Source organism: Trichechus manatus, unplaced genomic scaffold (assembly GCF_000243295.1).
Source record: "Trichechus manatus latirostris isolate Lorelei unplaced genomic scaffold, TriManLat1.0 scaffold00016, whole genome shotgun sequence".
In the NCBI taxonomy this organism is placed as follows: domain Eukaryota; kingdom Metazoa; phylum Chordata; class Mammalia; order Sirenia; family Trichechidae; genus Trichechus; species Trichechus manatus.
The window spans coordinates 8,794,137-8,814,169 of record NW_004443952.1 but is presented as its reverse complement, the minus strand read 5'-3'; the positions used below and the strand labels follow the sequence as shown (position 1 = coordinate 8,814,169).

The window sequence follows — 20,033 nt, the reverse complement described above, 5'->3', positions numbered from 1 at the left end:
ATTCACTTATGTGTCATTGGCCAGAGCAAGTCACATGACCAAGCCCAAAGTCAGGGGGTTGCGGATGTATTGTCCTCCTGTGAAAGTAGTGTTAGCCACTTGGCAATAGAAACAATGTATAATCCTCTTAAAGAAGGTGGTATGGATTGAATTGTGTCCCCCCAAAAATATGTGTTGTAAATCCTACTATACCTGTAGTTATAATCCCATTTGGGAATAGGATTTTCTTTGTTATGTTAATGAGGCAGTTTTAGTGTAGGGTGTGTCTTAAATCAATCTCTTCTGAGATACAAAAGAGCAGATTAAGCAAGCAGAAGTGGGGGAGATAGATGCCTCTCCATATGAAGACCACCAAGGAGTCAAGGAATAGAAGCTGAAAAGAGACAAGGATCTTCCCCTAGAGTGGACAAAGAGAGCCTTCCTCTAGAGCCAGTGCCCTGAATTCAGACTTCTAGCCTCCTAAACTGTGAAAAAATAAGTTTCTGTTCTTTAAAGCCACCTACTTGTTGTATCTTTGTTATAGCAGTATTAGATAACTAAGACAGAATTGGAGTTAATAATTGTGAATAATAATACAATCTAACATGTGATCTGGGTTCTTTTTTCATTGAACGTTATTAGTAAATACTTTGTCAGTTCAGATTTATTTTTTAAATTTTTTTTTGTTTCTATTTTCTTGAGTCCGAATGATGAGTTAATATAGGCTGGATATATTTTTCATTTTCTTGCATCTGAATGATGAGGTAGTACCAAAACCAAACCCAACCCATGGCTGTTGAGTTGATTCCAACTCATAGTGACCCTGTAGGTCAGAGTAGAACTGTCCCATAGGGTTTCCAAGGCTGTAATCTTTACAGAAGCAGACTGCCACATTTTTTTCCTGTGAAGCGTCTGGGGGTTCGAACCACTAACCTTTCAATTAGCGGTCGAGTGCTTAGCCACTGTGCCACCAGGGCTCCTACAAGTGGAATATATTTTTCAGTTTTCTCCCGTCTGAATGATGAGGTAATGAAGGCCTGTTATTTGCCTTCTGTCAGAACAAGTGAATTCTTGGATTCTCTCAGGTTCTACTTGATGTTGTTAGAATTGTTTCTTTGGATCTTAGGTTGTTACCAGTTGGGTGATCTATTGGGAGAGGGGAAGGTAGTGGGAAAGAAGAAGGCCAGGGCCCTGGGCAGCCCTGTTAGAGAAGCTTGGCCGGGTTCCTGTTTGTACTTGAACACAGTGTAGCCTGGCTTTCTTCTTGTTTTAGCTGCTCTCCTGTCTGGAGAGATCCCTGCCCTTAAGAACTTACTGTCCTGCCTGCTTTGTGCTTGGCAGACCCACCCAGGACAGCAGAGCCAGGTGCCTTCATGTTCCTCTGACCTGTTTCCTGAATTGCTACTCCTCAGTAAGCGAAAAGGCATGCAGCTCAGGGTGACCTCTGCTGCTGTTCCTCTCGGTGTACCCGCCTGTGCCCTCACACACAGCAGCAAGAGACCCCAGTGGTCTTTCTTTGCTCCAAGGTCAGCACTTCCCCACCTCCTGCCAATTGCATGTCCAAATTAGAGTATATGTGAGGGGGTGTTCAAGACGTTTTCTACCTCTTAAGTAGCCTTAGGTAACCCCAGGAACATGGGTTAAAGATGCCTCTTAATTATTTTTTCAGTTGTGTCCCACCTTACATCTAGTAGAAAATCTTTGAAATTTTTGGCATTTGGATGGCACCATTTCCTAGTTTCCCATTTGGACACAACTCCAGTCAGTGTTTCCACCACCCCCACCCCCCTTTTTTTCTTTCACCATTTTCACCCCCCATTTTCTAGGTTGTTTTAAGTTAATATCTGGGGAGTGGAAAGGAGAAAACAAAAGCTTATGCTTACTTCACTGAGGTTATCTAGAAGTTTATATTTGTAATTTTTAAATAAATTTGTAACATTCTATCTTATTAATGTGAACATGATCATTTTCTGCTTATTGAGCCTTTGGGGTTTTTCCAGGTTTCCCTCTGTGTTCTATAAACAGCTTTTTTTTTTTTTGCCTCAGATTGAGTATATCAAGCACCAGTACAGTTTATGAATATCTTTGAAGTAGAACATTTTTCTGATTTTCCCTTTGAACTTATTCTCTAAAGTGGGCTTAAATTTAACTTTACAACAAAATCAACAGTCGAGAGTATTCAGTTCAGTTTGTGTGGGACATATTCACTCACCAAGCATCTCCTGGGTGCCTGGCACCAAGGAGGTAAATAAGGGCAAGCCAGGTACAATCTGAGCATTTAAAGAGTCCTCCTTCCCCCCATGACTGCTGGCTCTCAAGCTTTGTCATACTCTTCTGAAACTGGAGAATCACGTTGCCTACATTCCCCTAATAGTATCAAAAAAAGAAATTAGATTATTTTAGTATGAGTTGTTTTTATTAAATCCACATGGTTTCTTTTCATAAACCATATGTTCAATATGGAAGTTTGCTGGTAATTTATGTTAATTTAATAACTGTCTTGTGACTGGTTGGCCAAAATCGTGGATCTTAACACTGAAATTCTTTGAATCAGAGGGGTTTCTGAAACAGTCCAGCTTTGTATCTCTCTTCCTAGGTTAAAAAATAAAAAGGCAAGGGGGAGAAAGAAGAAGAAATTCTCTTATAACTGAAACCTAAATGTTGAGAATTGATATTTTGGAACAGTGGAGAGTTGTTGTCATTTATTTATCACCTGTCCAGTTTTAACTCTCAGGAGGGCTACCGGGGATGTCTTTTACTGCACTAAAGTCATTAAGGAAGATGTATGTGAAGCACAAACTATGACTGTCAAAACAATTTTTGTTTGCAACAGCATTTATTGTCTACTGTGAACCCAACCCCACAATCTATAAGATGATGCAAGAATATTTGTAGTCAAGTCAACTTCATTTTTTATTTCTGAGCATGTGTTCATAGTGATATAGCATCTACTGTGTTCCAGGTGCTGTTCCAAGTGCTTCCATATGTTAAATAATTTAATCCCTTTACACCCATTTTATAAATGAGGAAACTAGGGCATACAGAGGTAAAGAAACTTGCTGAAATCGTACTGCTATGTAAATGGTTCAAAACTGGGCAGTCTGGCTCAGTCAGCCTCAGTTCCGTTGTCATTCAGCAGACACTTTTTGAGTGCCTTCAGTTGGTAAGACTCTGTTAAGGGATTGGCTTGGGTCATTTCTAAAACTCATTCATACATTCATGAAGTACTTACTGAGTGCCTACTATACGACAGGGGACAGAGCAGTGAACAAGATAAGATCTCTTACGGAATATACAGTTGGGGGGAATCAGACAGCAATCAGTCAACCAATATATATAATAAATTTTCAGGTAGTAATAAGTCCCATGAAGAAAATAAACGCAGGGAAGAGGCTAGAGAGTGATGGAGAGGGCATGGATATTTTCAGATTTTATGGGCTGAGAAGGCCTCTCTGAGTACGTGTCATTTCAGCAGAAACCTATTTGGAGAGAGGAGCCAGCCACATAGGAATCGGGGCGGGGGTGGGCAGTGTTGCAGGTAGAGGGAACAGCAAATCCAAAGGCCTTGAGGTCGGAATGAGCCTGATCAGTTTGAGCCTGACCAGTTTAGGGGCCAGACAGAAGACCAGATTGTAGCTAGAGTAGGTTGAATAGGGGGAGAATGCCAGTGATCAGATCATAGAGAGCGATAAGGGCCAGATTGTGTTGGGCTTTGGAGATTATGGTAGGGAGTTGGGATTTTACTCTGAATGTGATGGGAGTGACATGTGATTTACATTTTTAGAAGAGCATTCTGGCTGCAGTATGGAGAACTGACTAACCAAACCAACCCATTGCCGTTGAGTTGATTCCAACTCATAGAGCTGACTACAGGCTAGTAAAAATAAAACAGGAGGCATTTGTGTCAAGGCAAGGGATTCCTAGGCTTCTAGCATTTCTAATTCATGTTGCTCATAAAGGTGCTGCTACCACCTAATCCCTGCTCTAGAGCTCAGAGCCCTTAGCATAGCAGACCTGGTTGCTGGAAGACTCTAATGGGCAGAGGAGCCTGGGCCATTCAGATCCGCTGACCTCCTGCCCATTCCCCCTAAGGTTTTCATAGTCTTCCCTTCATGTTTGTTTCTCATGGGGACTGTATCTTGAGGGGAGTCATTTGTGGAGTAACTTGTATTTTAAGACCCTAAGGGTAAAGGTTAGCTTTCCCTGGCTGACTTAGAAAGCAGAATCTTCTTGTTTACCACAAAGGATTTATGGCCAGAGAATGGAGATGAGGGGGCAGTACTGGGCTGGAAAAAAACACACAAAGGGCATTCAGCTTGTTAAGAAACCCTGAATTAGGAACCATAAACCCCTGGCACAGCAATTATTAGCTTCAATACATTGGTGAGTTACTTAACCTTGTCAAGTCTGCTTCCTCAACTGTAGAGATAATATCTGGCCTGATAGCTTCACAAGGTTGTCATGAGGTACAGTGGAATAAGAACACAGAAGCATCGTGCCCAGTCATGCCATGGGAAACTGAGGGGATAGCTTACAAAATGACAGGCATTTATAGTTCGTAGGCTAAACCCTTATGCTCGATAATATTCCATGGAACACCCCAGAATAAGGGGTGTGGGTTTTTCCCTAGCTGTGTAGTCTACAAGAAAGAGTCTGGATTATGCAACAAGATTGACAGACTCTTCCCCTCCTCCAACCCCAGTAACTGATTTGAGAACTACTTAACTTCAAACTGTCTGGCTAAGACATTTCAGATCTCTGTGTAAGCTGTTCCTAGAAAGTTATTGACTGAAGTCTCTAGAGCAGAGGTTAGAGGAGTTGGCTTGGAGTCATTCCTAGACCTGGGGACAGATAATTACACCCACTCCCACAACACATGCACACACACAGATGAACAAGACCCAGTTCCAGTCACTGGGGGCTCACGATGTTCATGGATAAGTTAGACGTGTAAATAAATTATTGGAGTTGTCGTAATTGCTTCAGTGTTTTCAAAGTATAGAGAAAGAAGTGACTAATTCTGCCAGGGGTGGGGTCAAGGAAGGCTTCCAAAAGGGGGAAGATCTGAGCAAGTTGTTTGGAGACCTCTATGTTTAAAAAAAAAAAAAAAGGAGGAGGGCTTTCCAAGCAAAGATGAGGGGTATGAAATATGAAACAGCATGGTGGGTTCTGGGAACTGGTGCCAAGGGTGTACATGAGGAATGATGAAAAACATGGCTGCTAAGATCAGTCCAGGCCATTGTGGAAAGCCCCAATCTGAGCTGATGGTGGTTTATCTGACTTAAAGACTTTGAATTATTTATTTTGTGCAATGTTTAGCCACTGTTAGAGCTGTTCTGAGGTTCAGTGAGGTCAGTGTTTGTATATTTACTGAAACGATGAAGATGTGATGGTTATCTCAGTTGCAGAGAAGATGATATCCCCTCCCAGATCCCCAGACACTGGGGTTTTGGCAGCACGTGTCCTGGGGACCGCATGTTGAGAAAGCAGTCAGATTGGCCAGATTCTGCTGTAGCAGGTTCTGCAGTCATGTCCACACCAGGAATAGCTGCCGAAGGGTCTGACTTCTCAGCTAATGAGCTCATGGATCTGCCATGTAGTTAGAAACATAGCTGAGAAGAAGTGGAGGGGAGGAGGCATCTGCTCCCATGAGTACCTTCTGTGAAAATGGTACCCTTCCAGTAATTATAAATATGTATATTTTTTGACTTGGCATAAGTATGTGATTAAATTATCTATGGTCAGTGGAGATGGAAGGCAAAGGAAGGTACCTTTTTTGTGTACTTGGCCGTCACCCACCAATTTGCATGACATTACTCTTGACTCCACATCATGCTTCCCTCTGCCTGTCCCAGCCCTTTTCTAGCTGTTCCATGATCAACTGGTGCTTGTGAATATGACTGCTAGATAGACTTCCCACTTCCTGTATGTTCTCTTGACTAGCAGTTACGTTATATCCAACCTGGATGGCTACAAGAAGAGAGAATTCAGGGGAAAGCACCTCTCCATCCCCAACCTGTTGTCTGAGGACCTAGAGTTCAAGAATATTTTCCTGCATTCCTGACCAAGGCCTTTTTTATGGTATCCTGTCACTTTCTTGCCATATCTCCTAGTCTTTATGTCCTAAAGATTCCAAAGTGACATTCAGAGGCCTTTTATAGCTAGTCAGGGCTCTGTTCTGTTGTCAAATCTGAAAATCAAAAAAGGTAACTAAAGACGGGGTCTTTTAAATTTTGCAGCCCTTCTGGGATATCGCATGGGTATAATTTATTTAGGTGTCTTCCTACTATCCCCTAAAGGTAAAGGTCTATAATTTTTCATCTTCCCTTTCCTTCTTTCCTGGCATCTGCCCTTCCACTTTTTTCTTTTTTAAAACCCTTTTTATAATGGCAAATTTAGAACATATGCAGAAGAATAGATAACTGTAAGTACCATCTTCAACAGTTGTCACTCGTGGGCATCTTGTATCATTTATATCCCTTCCTACACTATCCATACTGCATTATTTTGAAGCAAATCCCAGACATCATATCAGTTCATCTATACTTTCTTAAATATTTCTAAAAGATGAAGACTTTTGTAAAATCATACTTCTATTATTACAGCTAATGATTAGTATCATCATATCACAGAACGATATTCACATTTCCCTGAATATCACACAATTTTTTTATTTTACCTTTTGTTTTAATCAGCATTTAAATAAGGTTACGTCATTGCAAATTGTTAATATGTCCCTTAAGTTTCTTTTCATCTATCGGTGCTCCTCCTATTGCTGTCTCTTTTTTTTTCTTGCAATTTATTTATTGAAGAAACTGTGTTTTTGGTTCTCTTTAGCTTCACTTAGTGTATATTTTACTGGTTTGCTTGTATTGGTTCCTCCAGTGCTTGCTGGAAGATGAATTGGTGTGAATTTGCTATAGAGCACTGTGATAGTTTTTACTGATCATAAAAGACACATTCACTCAAGGAACGTAGAGTAAGGAGAAGCTTAGAATTTTTGAAAGTCACTTACGTATTCCAGAATGCTACTTGGTTCATTTATGTATTCAAGAGTGCTGCTTGGTTTGGCTAAACTAGCTGCATTTGCTGATGTTCTCCAGATGTGTGTTTTCATTTAATTTTTAAGATAATTTTTTTCTTCTTTTAGGATCTCATTTTGCCCAATGGTGGTACTCCAGCAGGCACTTCAAGTCCAGCTTCTTCATCTTCCCTTCTTAACAGACTTCAGCTTGATGATGACATTGATGGTGAGACCAGAGATCTCTTTGTCACAGTTGATGATCCCAAGAAGCATGTGTGTACGATGGAGACCTACATCACATATAGGATTACCACCAAAGTAGGTCCCTTCATTATCCTCTGCCCAGGATAAATGGTCTTGGAGAATTAGAGTCTTACATCCATTATTCCTGCCTTTGCTTTGTTCCTCCCTTTTTATAACTTTGTTAACCTTTATTTTGGTTTTTAAGGTGATTAAAGATTGTGGATGTAGCTTTTTGATCAAATGGATGTGTTTAAAGTTATTATACTAGCTTATCTTAAAATGAGTGTGACTAAAGTCTTTTCAAATAAACGTTTAATCCCTATACTTTTACTTATTTTCTATCATGATACTGTTTAATATGTTACGTATCACATTACTCTTCAAATTTATGAATCGTATCAATGAAAACTCTGTGATGAGACCATGATTATAATTTGGCCTAATAGGGGTTGATGGCAGGGGGAGAAATAACAGGAGAAGGATGGAGACTAATATTGATTTTCTGCTGTGTGTTAGGCAGGTAGTGGACAGGGCGCTGGGGTTTAACTGATTAATTTTGACAGTAATCCTAAGAGGTATATGTTTTAGTCACAATTTTGCCGATGAGGAATCTGAAGCAGAAAATTTAACTTGTTTAAGGTCACAAAGTTGGCAGTCAGGATTCTAACTTGAATTTGTAGGACTGTAAAACCTGTATGTTTAAACTTATACTCTTTACATAATTCTACTTATAAAAGAATCATTTAAATCTAATAAATATATCATTGTTTTTTACTTTTGAAAATAATTTTTGAGTATTTAAAATAATGCTAGTGTTTTAGATCTAGAGCAGAGTTTCTCAACCTTGACAGTGTTTTGATATTTTGGACTGAATAATTCTTTTTTTCGGAGGCTGATTTGTTGTAGGATGTTTAGCAGTATCCCTGCCTCTACCCAGTAGATGCCAGTAGCATCCCCTCCACTAGTTATGAAAACCAAAAATGTCTCCAAATATTTACAGATATTCCTAGGGGGACAAATATCACACCCAATTGAAAATCATTGATCTAAAGATAGAATATCTGCATTATTAGGGAGAAAATCCACATTGTCACTTTACATTTTTGAGTAAAGAATTTTAACCAGGAAACCATCCTATTTCTTGTTACTTCTCCCCAGCCACATTGTTGGTAGGTGTCATCGAGTCGGTTCCAACTCATAGTGACCCTGTGTACAACAGAATGAAACACTGCCTGGTCCTGTGCCATACTCACAATCGTTGTTATGCTTGAGCCCGTTGTTGCAGCCACTGTGTAAATCCATCTCGCTAAGAGTCTTCCTCTTTTTTGCTGACCCTTTACCAAGCATGATGTCCTTCTCCAGGGACTGGTCCCTCCTGATAACATGTCCAAAGTACGTAAGACGAAGTCTCAACCATCCTTGCTTCTAGGGAGCATTCTGGTTGTACTTCTTCCAAGACAGATTTGTTCGTTCTTCTGGCACTCCAAGGTATATTCAATATTCTTCACCAACACCATAATTCACTGGCATCAATTCTTCTTGAGTCTTCCTTGGTCTTCCTTATTCATTGTCCAGCTTCGTGTGCATATGAGGTAACTGAAAATACCGTGGCTTAGTCCTCAAAGTGACATCTTGCTTTTCAATACTGTAAAGAAGTCTTTTGCAGCAGATTGGCCCAATGCAATACGTTTTTGATTTCTTGACTGCTGCTTCCGTGGGTGTTGATTATGGATCCAAGTAAAATGAAATTCTTGACAACTTCTATGTTTTCTCCATTTATCATGATGTTGCTTATTGGTCCAGTTGTGACGATTTTTGTTTCCTTTATGTTGAGGTGTAATCCATACTGAAGGCTGTAGTCTTTGATCTTCATCAGTAAGTGTTTCAAGTCTTCTTCACTTTCAGCAAGCAAGGTTATGTCATCTGCATATCGCAGGTTGTTAATGAGTCTTTCTCCAATCCAGATGCCATGTTCTTCTTTATATAGTCCAGCTTCTCGTATTATTTGTTTAGCATACAGATTGAATACGTATGAAGGGATACAACCCTGACACACACCTTTCCTAACTTTAAACCGTGCAGTATCCCCTTGTTATGTTCAAACTACTGCCTCTTGGTCTATGTAGAGGTTCCTCATGAGCACAATCAAGTGTTCTGGAATTCCCATTCTTCACAATGTTATCCATAATTTGTTATGATCCATACAGTCAGTGCTTCTGCATAGTCAATAAAATACAAACTCTTTCTGGTATTTTCTGCTTTCAGCCAAGATCCATCTAACATCAGCAGTGATATTCCTCATTCCACATCCTCTTCTGAATCCGGCTTGAATTTTTGGTAGTTCCCTGTTGACATTTTGCTGCAATCGTTTTTGAATGATCTTCAGCAAAATTTTACTTGTGTATGATATTGATATTGTTTGATAATTTCTCCATTCTATTGGATCACCTTTCTTTGGAACGGGCACAAATATGGATCTCTTCCAGTATGTTGGCCAGGTTTAGCTGTTGTCCAGATTTCTTCGCATAGATAAGTGAATGCTTCCAGCATTGCATCCGTTTGTTGAAATGTCTCAATTAATATTCTTTCAGTTCCTGGAGCCTTGTTTTTTTCGTCAATGCCTTCAGTACATCTTGGACTTCTGCCTTCAGTACCATCGGTTCTTGATCACATGCTACCTCCTGAAATGGTTGAATGTCCACCAGTTCTTTTTGGTGCAGTGACTCTGTGTATTCCTTCCATCTTCTTTTGATGCTTCCTGCATCATTCAATATTTTGCCCATAGAATCCCTCAGAATTGCAACTTGAGGCTTGAATTTTTTCTTCAGTTCTTTCAGCTTGAGAAGTGCCAAGTGTGTTCTTCCCTTTTGGTTTTCTAACTCCAGGTCTTTGCACATTTTGTTATAATACTTTACTTTCTCTCCTCGAGGTGCCCTTTGAAATCTTTCATTCACCTCTTTTACGTGATCATTTCTTCCTTTTGCTTTAGCTCCTCGACATTTAAGAGCAAGTTTCAGAGTCTCTTCTGACATCCATTTTGGTCTTTTCTTTCTTTCCTGTCTTTTTAATGACCTTTTGTTTTCTTCACGTATGATGTCCTTGATGTCTTCCCACAACTTTTCTGGTCTTTGGTCATTAGTGTTCAGTGTATCAAATCTATTCTTGAGATGGCCTCTAAATTCGGGTGTGATACATTCAAGATCATTCTTTGGCTCTTGTGGACTTGTAATTTTCTTCAGCTTCAACTTGAACTTGCATATGAGCAACTGATGGTCTTTTCTGCAGTCCGCACCTGGCCTTGCTCTGACTCATGATATTGGGCTTTTCCATCATTTCTTTTCACAGATGTAGTCAGTTTCATTCCTGTGTATTCCATCTGGTGAAGACCACGTGCATAGTCGCCGTTTATGTTGTTGAAAAAGGTATTTGCAATGAATAAGTGATTGGTCTTGCAAAATTCTATCATGTGATCTCTGGCGTTGTTTCTGTCACCAAGGCCATATTTTCCAACTACTGATTGTTCTTCTTTGTATCCAACTTTCATATTCCAGTACCCAGTAATTACCAATGCATCTTGATTGTATGTTTGACCAATTTCTTATCTTTGGCCTTAGTGGTTTGTGCATAAATCTGAGTAATAGTCCTATTAACTGGCCTTCCTTATAGGCATATGGATATTATCCTATCACTTACAGCATTGTACTTCAGGATAGATCTTGAAATGTTCTCTTTGATAATGAATGCGATGCCATTCCTCTTCAATTTGTCATTCCCAGCATAGTAGACCATATGATTGTCCATTTCAGAATGGCCAATACCAGTCCATTTCAGCTCACTAATTTCTTAGGATATCGATGTTTATATGTTCCATTTCATTTATGATGACCTCCAATTTTCCTAGATTCGTGCTTCATACATTCTATGTTCTGATTAGTAATGGATATTTGTAGCTATTTCTTCTCATTTTGAGTTGTGCCACATCAGTAGATGAAGCTCCTGAAAGCTTTTCTCCGTCCACATCATTAAGATCAACTCTACTCTGAGGAGGCAACTCTTTCTGTGGTGTATTTTGAGTGCCTTACAGCCCGAGGAGCTCATTTTCTGGCACTATACCATGCAGTGTTCTGTTGATATTCTTGAAGTTTTCACTGACCAATTTTTTTTTAGAAGTAGATAACCAGGTCCTTCTTCCTAGTCTGTCTTAGTCTGGAAGCTCCGCTGAAACCTGTCTACCATGGGTGACCCTACTGGTATTTGAAATACAAGTGGCATAGCTTCCAGCATCACAGCAACACACAAGCCACCACAGTATGACAAACTGACAGATGAGTGGTGGCCCAACCACATACCACATAATAAAGAAGGAATAAAAGATATTTTTAGAAATTTTAATAGATGAAGGTGCCTTTGTTGATGATGTTAGAGAAGCTCTGATGAACATATCCCTCTTCTTTTTCTGTGCCTTTTAGCTTTTTCACTGTAGAAAAAAATCCTACATTTTGAAAGTTTAGTAGATTCTGAACCTGTTTAAATTCTTTGGGAAGAAAAGCAGAGAATGAAATGCATCCAAATTTTCTTTGTCCTTTATTGGATGAAAGTATTACGTTTTAAAAACTATACAAGTAATATAAATATATTATTGTAAAAATTAAAGAAACAATACTAAAGAACAAATACAGAGTAGAAAAGCTTGAGTCTTCCTTAACCCTTCTCGCTTATACTGTTCTGGCCAAAAGCAACCATTGCTAAAATTCAGTGTGTGTCCTTCCAACCCTTTTTCTTTGCATGTGTACACACATACATAGTTAAAATATACATAATTCACATTTCAGTGCAGTATTGATTTCTGACTTTTGCTTCCACTTCATAGTATGTTTTAGATGACGTTTCTATGTTTGCTTGACTATATCTAGCTTACTCTTTCAGTCTTCTACCTAATTATTTATGCTATGATAAATAATTATTTATGTTATTATTTATTCAGTAACTTTTCTGTATGGACATTGAAGCCTTTTCCAGTTTTTTAATACTACTGCCTTATCCTTTCTCCACCTGGTTCACATCTGAAAATTTGTCTGTGCCTATGTGCACACACTCATATGCACGTGTCTTCCCCCATTACCACCGCCAGTAAACAAACAAAAAGCAGTTGTTGTTGAGTTAGTTCTGACTCATGGTGACCTAAAGTGTTACCGAATAGAGCTGCTCCATAGAGTTTTCTTGGCTGTAGTCTTTACAGAAGCTGATTGCCAGGCTTTTCTTTCACAGCACCCGGAGTAGGTTTGAACTGCCAACTCTGGGCATTGAGCTAGGCACTTAGGTGTATATTATCTCCTCAGCGGTCCTAGGTTGATACACATATTTCCATAATTTATGTCCATTTATTATTTATTTTTCCTAGGGTCGACTTGTTTTTCACCGTGCGGTCAGTGAAATGTAAAACCTGTTTTCCTTGAATTTGAGCTGTAAGCAGCTGAATGGCAAGGTGACTGCCTTGCTGGCACAGCAACACTTGCTACCTTGAAATTTTTCCACCCCTACTTGATTCCTCTGCCCTGCAGTTTACCCCCCAAGATGTGTATACTGCAGGACCTCTGTTAACTGACTCACAGGCTGATGCATATGCTGCGATGCTCCACTCTGTCCTCTGCCTCTTCGCTTTCCTCCCTTAACCTTTCTCCTCTGTGTTCTTATGTCTATCCCTTCACCTGAGAGAGCTTGATTTTTCTGTAAGTCAGAAAATGCCTTAGGTAACTTTTCCCAAGTTCCAATCCCACCTAGTCACTCGACTAAGATGCCAACACCTCAAGATTAACCTGTGCAGAACTGAGTTTTACTTTTCACGGTCTCTTCTGCTTCTGATCCAAACCTAGAGTCCTTATTTCTAATAGTGACACTGGGTTTAAAGTCTTGGTGAATGCATTTGGAGCCTTCTGTCTGCAAGTTGTGTTAAAGGATATTTAGGGGTGTGTGGGAATGAGAGAGAGAGAGGACAGACAGGAACACAGGATTCTGAACACCTGATCCTGTCCTGAGATCTCTACGTCTCCTGCTGAGGCCCTCAAGAAAAGGTAGTGCTCAGAAGACAAGGTTGTACAAATGCTGGCTTTATTTCTTTGAGGCTTTGACTCCCAGTCCTAATGCAGGTCCCTGATGACCAAAGCCAGACAAAGTGCAGGGCTTCTTTTGCCTGAGCCAAAACGAGCCTAGAGTTGAGAGTCAATGCATGCTCCCTCCAAATCTAAGCCATCTCTATCTGATCCCTCCAGTGGTGGACAGCCAGCCTGGGTCTTCTCAGGGTAGGCAGCTTCTACCTGTTTTTCCTCCAAGCTGCTAGAAATTAGCATCATCATAATAAAAAAACCAAACCAAACCCATTGCCATCAAGTTGATTCTGACTCATAGTAATCCTGTAGGACAGAGTAGAACTGCCCCAAAGCGTTTCCGAGAAGTGGCTGGTGGATTTGAACCACCGACCTTTTGGTTAGCAGCCAAGCTCTTAACCACTGCACCACCAGAGCTCCATCATCATAATAGCTAGTAACTACTGAGCACTTACCTTGTGCTATATTTTTTTTCAGTAGAAACCCTTTCATTTTTATTTTATACAAGTAATACGTTGTTCATTGTTGGAAAAAGAAAACACAAACTAAAAGAATAAACCAAAAGAACATCTATATGCCCACTAGCCAGAAATAATCATTGATAGCTTTCTGAACTATATTTTCTATCCATTTATAAAAAATAGATATTTTGCATTTTTCCAATTCACTTAATATTACAAAATCTTTCTGTGCCAGTAAGCACACTTTACGCCATCATTTGTATGACTGCAATAGTGTTCTGTTGTATGGATGAGCTGTTGTTTACTTTGTGCTAAGTGTTTTAAATATATTATCAGTTAATCCTCACACTCAATGAAGTAGATACTGTTGCTGTTCTTATTTTTAAAATGAGGAAACTAAAGGACAGAGAAATTAAGAACATTGCTCAAAGACATACAACTAATATGTGGAGCTAAGACTTGAGTTCAGGTCTGTCCGATTCCAGAGTTCATGCGCTTAATAATTGTGCTATACTTCCAAAGGACATGATTTCCAAGAGTGGGATGGCTCCCACCTCCAGCACTGTAGTCTAGTACCATGACCTACCTGGCTCTTGAATCTGCTGATGATGTGGAAACAGACTGGAGATTAGAGAAACAGAGAGGAGCCTCTAGCTCTCTCTAGAGGCCAGCCTCCTCTTGTCTTATCCCATCACTGGTCAGTCATCACCAAGTCTTCTGCCCTGACTAGTTCTTCTTTTCAAATGCCTCGGTGCTCAGCAGTCCTGGTGTTGCTAAGAGGTCAAGTTATATATAAGGATTACAAAATGAATGTTAGATTTAATGACAAAGAGGTTATTGATGACTATAGTGAGAGCAGTTTCATTGTTGTAGGAGTGCAGAACCCAGTTGGCTGTAGGTTAGGGTGAGTGGGAGGTGAGAAAGAGAAAACATCGTGAGTGTTGGTAGTTTGGCAATGAAGGCAAGAATAGAGAAAGCAGTGTGTAGATAGGGGATGTGGGTTTGAAGGAGGGCTTTTTTTGTTTTGTGTTTTAGGATGGAAGAGGTTTGAGAATGTTTGTGTTGGGTGGACAGTGTTGCTAGAGAGGTGACTTTAGGATGAAGATTGAAGAGTGGGATGGAAGCCATTGTGAAGGTGGAAGGAGATAATATCCTGAGCAGACGTGGAGGGATTGTCCTCAGATGAGAGAGGAACACTTTTTCCATTGTTTCATGAAGAAAAAGGGAAGTTTGTGAGTTTTATGGCAGGAAGTTGAGGGGTTCTTTGCTTATAGCTGCAGTTTTCTCTGTAAATAGATGACAGTCTTCTACTAAGCATTCGGAGGAGGTTTTAGAGAGGGGCTTGAAAGTTTTCAAAACTTCCACAGGATTTTTAATGACTGATGTGGAAAATGAGGAGAGAATTGACTGAGGAAGTATAAAAAGGTTGCTTGGCAGTGTTAAGGTCCTACTGTAGATCTTGAATTTATTGTGTCAATCTGTATGTTTGCCTGATTTTGTGTTTCTTCCATCAGTGCTTACATACCCAGATCTAGTAAAGAAGTGATAGTTACAATTTTTCCAGAGTTGGGTGAATGGACAGTAGGGAAGGGGCATTTAGGATATTGATATGTAAAGGGTTGAAGTGATGGGTCATGGTATTGATGCTGAATAGGGAAGGAAGTAAAGACAGAAATGGACAGACTGTGAAGGAACTTTAGGTGCCAACAGGCTGAAAAGCCAAAAGTATTGAAAGTGAAAGAGTGTGAAATATAGGAGGTGATGGTTAGCATGGGTGTGTGCTTTTCTCTTTTTTTATTGTTTTGTTTACCACAGACATTAGAAAACAGACATAAACATATTTATTACTTTATTTTCCTTTCTAAGTTAGACTCTGAATATTCACAGAGGAAAAATTTACTACAAACTAATAGGTTTATTGACCTGTGTATTTTATGGATACTTTGAGTCCTGTAATCAACTGAGTTTTACTCTAGAAATTCACAGTGATGTCTATGGCCCGGTTTTAGCAAGTGTGCCACACTCCATGGTGTGTTTTGCTAGCCTCATTCCTGGCTCTACTCTGTCTCTGTGTGTCCTTGTTTTTCCTTTATCTTTCTCACCTACTTCTAATTTATGTCATTTGATCATAGTTTATGTATCTCTATATCTTTTCTAGAACAAGTTGTGGTAAAAATAAGTAAAATAAATACTGAGTCAGAGAACATGAGCATCCTTCTGTTTCATGATGATTTTTACCATATTGCTTTCCAAAACATCAAATAAGCTTTTACTGATGTATTAAATCCCCTAGGTTCTCAAAGGAGCTTTTAAAAAAAAAAGAGAATTTTTTTTTGTGCATGTGACTATAAAGGTATTACATGAGAGTGGTGGAAAATCTGGAAATAAGGATGGGTATCAAGAGGACAATAATCATTATCAGTTCTATATTTTTTCTTCTAGTTGTTTATAGCCAGATTTTTAAATTGTGTTTAGGTGAAAGTTTACAAAGCAAATTAGTTTCTCATTAAATAATTAATACCAATATTGTTTTGTGACATTGGTTGCCAACCCCACGACATGTCAACAGTCTCCCCATCTTGACCTTGGGTTCCCCATTTCCATTTGTCCAGCTTTCCTGTGCCCTCCTGCCTTCTTGTCCTTGCCTCTGGGCTGGTGTTCCCATTTAGTCTTGTATACGTGGTTGAAGTACGCATATCATTGTTTGTTTTATAGGCCCTTCTAATCTTTGGCTGAAGGGTGAACCTCAGGAGTAACTTCGGTACTGAATTAAAAGGGTGTTCGGGAGCCACGCTCTCGGGGTTTCTCCAGTCTCTGTCAGATCAGTAAGTCTGGTGTTTTTTTGTGAGTTAGAATTTTGTTCTACATTTTTCTCCAGCTCTGTCCAGGACCCTCTACTGTTATCCCTGTCAGAGCAGTCTGTGGTGGTAGCCAGGCACCATCTAGTTTTGCTGGATTCAATCTGGTGGAGGCTGTGGTAGTTGTGGTCCATTAGTCATTTGGACTAATCTTTCTCTTGTGTCTTTGGTTTTCTTCATTCTCTCTTGCTCCAAACAGGATGGGACCAGTAGACGTATCTTAGATGGCCGTTCACAAGCTTTTAAGACCCCAGACGCTACTTACCACAGTAGGATGTAGAACATTTTCTTTATAAACTATGTTATGCCAATTGAGCTAGATATCCTCCAAGCCCTCATCCCAGTAACTGGGTCCCTCAGGGAGTTTGGATGTGTCTGTGAAGCTTCTGTGACTTTGCCTTGGTCAGGTTGTGCTCACTTCCCCCATATTATGTACTGTCTTGCGCTTCACCAAAGTTATCACTTATCTATTGTCTATTTAGCGTTTTCTCTCTCCACCTCTCTCCTCCCTCATAACCATCAAAGATTGTTTCTTTCTGTGTAAACCTTTTCATGAGTTTTTATAAGAGTGATATCATACAGTATTTTTGTGTCCTTTTTGATTGACTTATTTCACTCGGCGTAATGCCCTCCAGATTCATCCATGTTGTGAGATGTTTTGTAGATTCATCATTGTTCTTTATCATTGCATAGTATTCCATTGTGTGTATGTACCACAGTTTGTTTTTCCATTCCTCTGTTGATGGGCATTTAGGTTGTGTCCATCTTTTTGCTATTGTGAATAATGCTGCAGTGAACGTGGGTGTTATATCCAGATTTTTAATGTAAATATAATCACATTGTATGCACAATTAATTTTGTATCCTGCTGTTTTCCCTCAAAACTATAAGAAGCATTTTGGGCATTAAAAATGTCTTAGAGACATAATTATGGTAATCATAGAATAAATACTGCCATAATTTCCTTAACAAGTTTTTATTGTTTGAGATCCCTTGCTCTGAATCCCTTGCTATTTTAAACAATGTTACAGTGAACATCATGATACAGGTTATCTTTGCCACAGTTTTAAAAAATTACTTTCAAATGGTAGATTCCTAGAAGCAAAATAGCATGGGTTAAAGACAAATGTAAAATGTAAAAACTGAAGCCATAGATAAAGGAGAGAATACAGGTGAATATTTTTATAAGCTTGCACTTACAGGATGGCCTTCATATTGATGACATCAAAAGTAGCAACCACAAAGAGGAGAAAAATGGGTCAATTTGACTACATAACTGAAAAATTTCTGTATCAGAAAAAACATTTGGAATTTATATGATAAGCAAATGGCTATAAAGAGCTTTCACAAATGAAAAAGATCTAACTGATAATTTTTAAAAAGGCACTAAAGAAGAAAAATATATGGCCAACAAACATTTGAAAGGATGTTCAGCTCCAATGGTCATTAAAAAAAAGCAAAACTAAAAGAAAAATAACATATTTTTATCAGCCCATTAAATATAACCAGTGTTGAGAGATTCTGTGGTGAGAATATGAATTTCTGGAAGGAGTTTGTCAATAAATACTATGTATACTCTTTCATTCAGCAATTCTGTCTTTGGGAATTTAAGGGAATTATCAGACAAGTGCACAAAGATGTATGTACAGCGATGTTTACTGTAGTATTGCTTATTTATTGAAAAATTGGAAACAGCTTAAGTGAGGATTTGGTTTAATATGGTATATCCATTCAATTGAATACTATTTATGTATTAAAAATGATTGTATAGATCTGAACTCACTGACATAGAAAGATGTCCAGGATGCATTAAAGAGATATAGAAAATATGAGTGAATGACTGAATATGCATAGAAAAATATGAAAAGCTGTAAATGATAGTGTTAATTGTGTTTTTCTCTATTTAGAGAATTGTGACCTTTTGTATTTTCTTTCTTTTTTCTGAAGTTTTAAAATACATATAACCTGAATAAATAGATTTAAAAAAACAAAAACAGAACAAAACCGTTGCCATCGAGTCGATTCCGACTTATAGTGACCCTATAGGACAGAGTAGAACTACCCCATAGGGTTTCCAGGGAGCAGCTGGTGGATTCACACTGTCAACCTTTTGGTTAGCAGCCATAGCTCTTAACCACTAGGAGAAAAAAAATAGTCAATTTCTCAGAAGTGAAATTGATTGGGGCAAAAACAAAACTTGTGTTTCTTTATGCTACTTTTTGTAGTTACCAAATGTTGATTTCAAAGTTAGAGTGGAAATATTCTATAATCTATAATTCATAAAATGGATTTGAAAAGGCATAATAAAGAGAAATTATCATCTGATGATCATGGAGCATTTAGGAAGGGAAAAAGTAGATTTCCCACCAGTTCTGTTCACAATGAAAATGAGTTACTTCATTTGTCACCTTTCAAAATATGCCCTCTGTGGGCCCATAATCACCAGCAAGTCCTCAGAAGGAGTGTGTTGGGGCTGTGAGGGTCCTTGAAGAATGTCTCTTCTAGTTCTCTCCTTACGGGTGAGGAAACCAAAGTTTAGAGAGGCCCAGTGGCGTCTCAGTGATTGGGTATCCATGCTGGGACTGTTGCAGGCACAGAGTTCTTATCACTCTGCTAAGTCTACCTACCCCCAGTATTTCTATCACCCTATGCCTGAAAATTTGTCAGCAGCGATTTGTTCTTTGGGTTTAAGCATTGTCTGTTCCCCCTACCCCCACTCCCAGTTTACAATCCTAATTCCCTTTGTGAGTCTCCTAATAAATCACAAATACATAAATTGAATGAATGTCCCTAAATTGCTAGAATCCACCCCCTCCATTCCCCCATCATAGGGGATGGTTATGTTTGATGGGCATATGCTGGTGCATAGGAACTTGAAAGGGAAAAATTGCAGAAAGCGTAGCTGGGTGTCAGTCCAAGACAGAGTACTTAATTTTCACAATTTTGCTTGGACCGTGAGCACGTCTTGGAGAGGATGAAATAATTTTTGATGCCAAAGCTGTTCACAACTTTTCCTTTAATGGATGACTCTTACGTGTCTTTAAGATTTTTAATTTTTTTTTGGTATCATGGATTAAAACAGACTTTTGACTTTGAAAATATAAATTTATAGTATGTAGCTTGAGCCATTTTTAGGGAACCCTGGTGGTGCAGTGGTTAAAGCACTTGGCTGCTAACCCAAAGGTCAACAGTTCGAACCCACAAGCCATTCTGCAGGCAAAAGATGTGGCAGTCTGCTTCCATAAAGATTATAGCCCTTGTGGGGGCCATGGTCTCGGGGAACATGTAGCTCAATTGGCATAACACAGTTTATAAAGACAATGTTCTACATTCTACCTTGGTGAGTAGCGTCTGGGGTCTTAAAA

At 39.2% G+C, this 20,033-nt stretch overlaps 1 protein-coding gene across 1 annotated transcript in view; it reads left to right on the top strand.

Moving 5' to 3' along the window:
* The window catches only part of SNX30 (sorting nexin family member 30), a 124,743-nt gene that overhangs the window by 48,123 nt on the left and 56,587 nt on the right, over nt 1-20,033 (top strand). Inside the window, exon 2 of the mRNA XM_004372156.2 lies at nt 7,130-7,321. Within this exon, the coding sequence (XP_004372213.1) occupies nt 7,130-7,321 (192 nt within the window). The remainder of the gene's footprint in view (nt 1-7,129; nt 7,322-20,033) is intronic.